This window comes from Arachis ipaensis, chromosome B09, assembly GCF_000816755.2.
Source record: "Arachis ipaensis cultivar K30076 chromosome B09, Araip1.1, whole genome shotgun sequence".
Classification (NCBI taxonomy): domain Eukaryota; kingdom Viridiplantae; phylum Streptophyta; class Magnoliopsida; order Fabales; family Fabaceae; genus Arachis; species Arachis ipaensis.
Window position 1 is genome coordinate 145,223,299 of NC_029793.2, and position 3,821 is coordinate 145,227,119.

Genomic DNA, 3,821 nt, shown 5'->3' on the forward strand with positions numbered 1-3,821 from the left:
TTCTAGTTTGAAACTAAATGTGAATATGCTAACTGTGGATACAATTATGATGCCCTGAAAAAAAAAAGAGACAAAAGGACTTGTACAAATAAGTCCTGATTTTTTTCCCTTCTGAAAACATATAAATCATTAACCAAAATTAAATACTTACAGAATGGTTAAGAACTTATATGTTCATGCTAGGAATGGTTAGGGATAGGGACCTATTTGTCCTTTTCTCAAAAGTTTGCACTTTGCTGAATTATGCATTCATCCTACTCTATGGTCAAAACTTCTAGGCTAGCTAAAGTTTGAAGGGCACAGTAGTGGTTTTGTACTTCTGTTACATACTTTATATTCAGCCTAGTTATGCGGTGAACAATGTTCTAACTGTTTTCAATTCCTTATGATTTCATTTGACTTCAGTAGGTTTAGTGGTTAGAACTGAATTATCTGTTTGTGACCATCTCTAACAAGAGGCTAGGTCTTGAAGTTGGGGGGTTGCTGCAGTTCAATTTTCGCCCAAACTTATTTTTATCATACATTTCCAGTGATTCTACTTGTCATATCATGCCAAAATGTCATAGTTTTGCCTATTCTTTATTTAATGATAAAGATTTGAAATAGGTCAAGGTTGTGCTCTCGTATATGTGTTTATGAGATACGTTCAGCACTTCCATTTTGTGTTGGTTGTTGATGTCAAATTAAGGTTAAACGGTAGAGCTTAGTTTAGCTAACTTATCTTCCTACTTGCTAGTTTAGCTAACTTATCTTCCTACTTGCCTTTAGGCTGTAGCCATGGTAAAGAAGACACCGGCATATAAAAATAGATTGAAGGCACTGGAACTGGAGCGCAGTGGGGGGAATACAAACAAGAAGAAGAGTCAGAAGAATACGGACAAGTACGCTATCCTCCATCATCTTTATTTTGATTTATTGAGAACATTTGGAACAAAATGACATAGTGAGGAATCTTTGTATGCAGAAAAATGGTGGAAGACCTCAGCAATGAACTTGAGCTGCAGATAACAGGAGCTGAAAAGCCCTCATTTTGGAAACTACTTGGTGTCCAATTTGTGCTTTTACCTTATACATTAGGAAAGGTTGGATTTCAAATCTTTAATCTTGTAACTGAAATTTGAAACAAAACTTACTCTGAAGGTCTGAACTTTGAAAACTGATACTGGTTTATGTGCAAGAACTAATTTAATTCTGTCCTGCATCCAGATGCTGTTGTGGACTGGTTGTTGGATTTGGAGATATAAAGTGAAAAAGTGCTCATATTCTTCTGAAGATGCTTCATATCTGACACGAAGGGCCCTTTGTATTCCGGACGATAGATGGAGAAATATGGGTAACTAGTATCTATCGTTAATGAACTTTCTTTTAGCCTTCACGGGACCAGTGGCATTATTTGTGCTCCAGAAATAAACGTATCCTGCTAAATGTTATGTTTACTTATTGGACGTTCTACACGCATAGCATAACCTAGTTGATAGTTTTAACATATTGAATTATGCTGATTTGGTGCTTGTTATTAATAGATGAAGCAACAAAGGAAGATCTGCTGCTAAGACGCTTGTGGGAGAAATCAAATTTTGAAAGGTATGTAGCTGAGATGCGAAAAGAATCGAAGCGTAGAAGATAGCTGCTCAATGTTTCTGAAATTGAACTGAAGTACGTGCTAATTTAAAATCGGATTGCTGCAAGTTGATTTCATTTTTATGGTTGTATTGAGGGTAGGGGGTTAAAAGATAGTAGAATTATTCCTGTCAACCACGAAACTGTGGATTCATAAAAAGGATATACGAGTTTATAATAGTTTCTCAGTGTTTATAAACTGTACTCATTACAGAAAACGGATTAGCGATTGCTTATTCTTTCAACGAATTGGGTGCCTGGCCTCAATCTCTCAGCAATTGCATGATTCAACATGGTTCTCTTTTATATATATATATGTGTGTGTGCGCGCGCGCGCGCGTTTTTTGGTTTCTTGCGGAACCACCAAACCAGACAGGTCAAAAATTAATCTATTAAGGATTTGAGATTCATTTAAGAGTCTATCACTCACTAATAAATTGCTGCATACACATACATATATAATTATTTGGTTAGAAGATAGCGTATAACGTTGCATATATTAGTTATACTCAATTTTTGCGTGAACCAAAATCATATTAGCTTTACAATTAAGAATTCATTTAGTCATTTATAACTCAAGATTCTATGCAAAAGGAAACCCAACGCAATTGAAATGACGTACGCTATATTTGCTATCATTACTCATTATACTAGTTATTTGAAACGATAGCAAATAATTTTGATAATGATTCTAAGTTTATGACCTAAATGGTTGAGAGTAGTGTGGATACAAATTCTAATAGTTACCAAACGAAATCAATTTGAGTTGATTGAGTGGTGAGTTCATTCATCCATTTAAGTGAATGTTGTGTTGGGGGTTCAAATTCGTCTTGTGTATGCAGTAATTTATTGGCTTACGACAGATTAATTCTTAACCTGTCGAATTGGAATAGGAATATCGGAGCAATCAAACAAAATAGTTACCAAATAAATACGAGTATTTTATTCATTTTCTATCTAAAGTGGATATTGATTTTATCCTTTGTATCTCTACGATATTGAAAACAATGATAAGAAACATGTTTTGTTAACTAGTGTCGTCTATACCTAATACAACAAACTTACTATTATGCACTTTAGGTTGTTCTTACAAGTTAGATTATTCTACTTTTGGTGTTATCATGTTATATAATTCCCAGATTGAAATGAAAATTGCATGAAATGTAATATATATTATACTATAATCCTCATCATATATTTGTTACTGTATTTTTGGATAGGTGATTACTTTTGATGTTGTCATGTTAGATTTTTTTCAAATTAATTTTTATTTTTATGTTGTTTGATCATCTTACCGTACTAAAGCCTCACTATCCAGTTTTCTAAATTAGAAGTGAGTTATTTTATCAACAAAAACATTCTAGAAATTAGATGCATATGCAATTTTTTTAAACTGAAATGTCCATGAGAGCAGGAAGGAGGTAGTATATCGTAACCAGGCCGAGGCTAGCGCCCATCACTTATGATGGATGCTTCTTCTGCAGGATTCACTAATGTTGAAAGTTACTGCTTTCATGCGTTCTAAGTTTCAAAGCGAAGTTTGATGACATGTCTTGCTCGCCAAAACATTGAAGAACTTTCTGCATATCATCTGTATTAATAAAATGGTTCTACTCAACTCAGTTAATGCAAAGGTGCATAGTGACAAAATGAAATTTATAAACGTATGATATAATTACGACAAACTTTGGGATGCGACTGTATTCTAAATGTTTTTGGCACAACAGATTCGGCTAATAATATAACAAATTACTGTATCTACATAGCACATATATAATTTCTAATGCAGAATCTTCAAATGTGTACAAACCCACTTGATCGGAAAAGAAAAAGTATAGGTACCAACATATTATCTGTCAACTTATTGTTAATAATAATTAATTATTATATTTTAAATACATATATAAAGAGACACATCCAGAAAATATATCTATAAAGACACTTCTATTAAACACAGCCATGAAAAGACATTTTTATTAGACACATCCACAAAGACACAGAAGTTGGCAAAAATGCTGTTGGTAATGTAGCGAGACCGATCTGAAAAATAGTAGAATGATAAACATTAAACCCCAAACATTTCACACATATAATTTATTGTTTAACATTTTTTGTTTGGTGACTATTGTCTAACATTTAAATTAAATAATAATTTTCTTCTTAATATTTAAAATATTTTATTTTTGTGTTAAAAAGAAATT

The 3,821-nt window shown here is 32.9% G+C and overlaps 2 protein-coding genes across 2 annotated transcripts in view; both read left to right on the forward strand.

The window, feature by feature from the left end:
* Nucleotides 1–1,865, forward strand: part of LOC107619301 (dnaJ protein ERDJ7) — a 2,991-nt gene extending 1,126 nt beyond the window's left edge. The window contains exons 7-10 of the mRNA XM_021111192.1: nt 747–881; nt 965–1,082; nt 1,207–1,333; nt 1,524–1,865. Of these exons, the coding sequence (XP_020966851.1) occupies nt 747–768 (22 nt within the window). The 3' untranslated portion in view covers nt 769–881; nt 965–1,082; nt 1,207–1,333; nt 1,524–1,865. The remainder of the gene's footprint in view (nt 1–746; nt 882–964; nt 1,083–1,206; nt 1,334–1,523) is intronic.
* On the forward strand, nt 778–1,627 carry LOC107616121 (chaperone protein dnaJ 50). Its single transcript, XM_016318120.1, has 4 exons — nt 778–881; nt 965–1,082; nt 1,207–1,333; nt 1,524–1,627. The coding sequence occupies exons 1-4, from the start codon at nt 778–780 to the stop codon at nt 1,625–1,627; spliced, it is 453 nt and encodes a 150-aa protein (XP_016173606.1).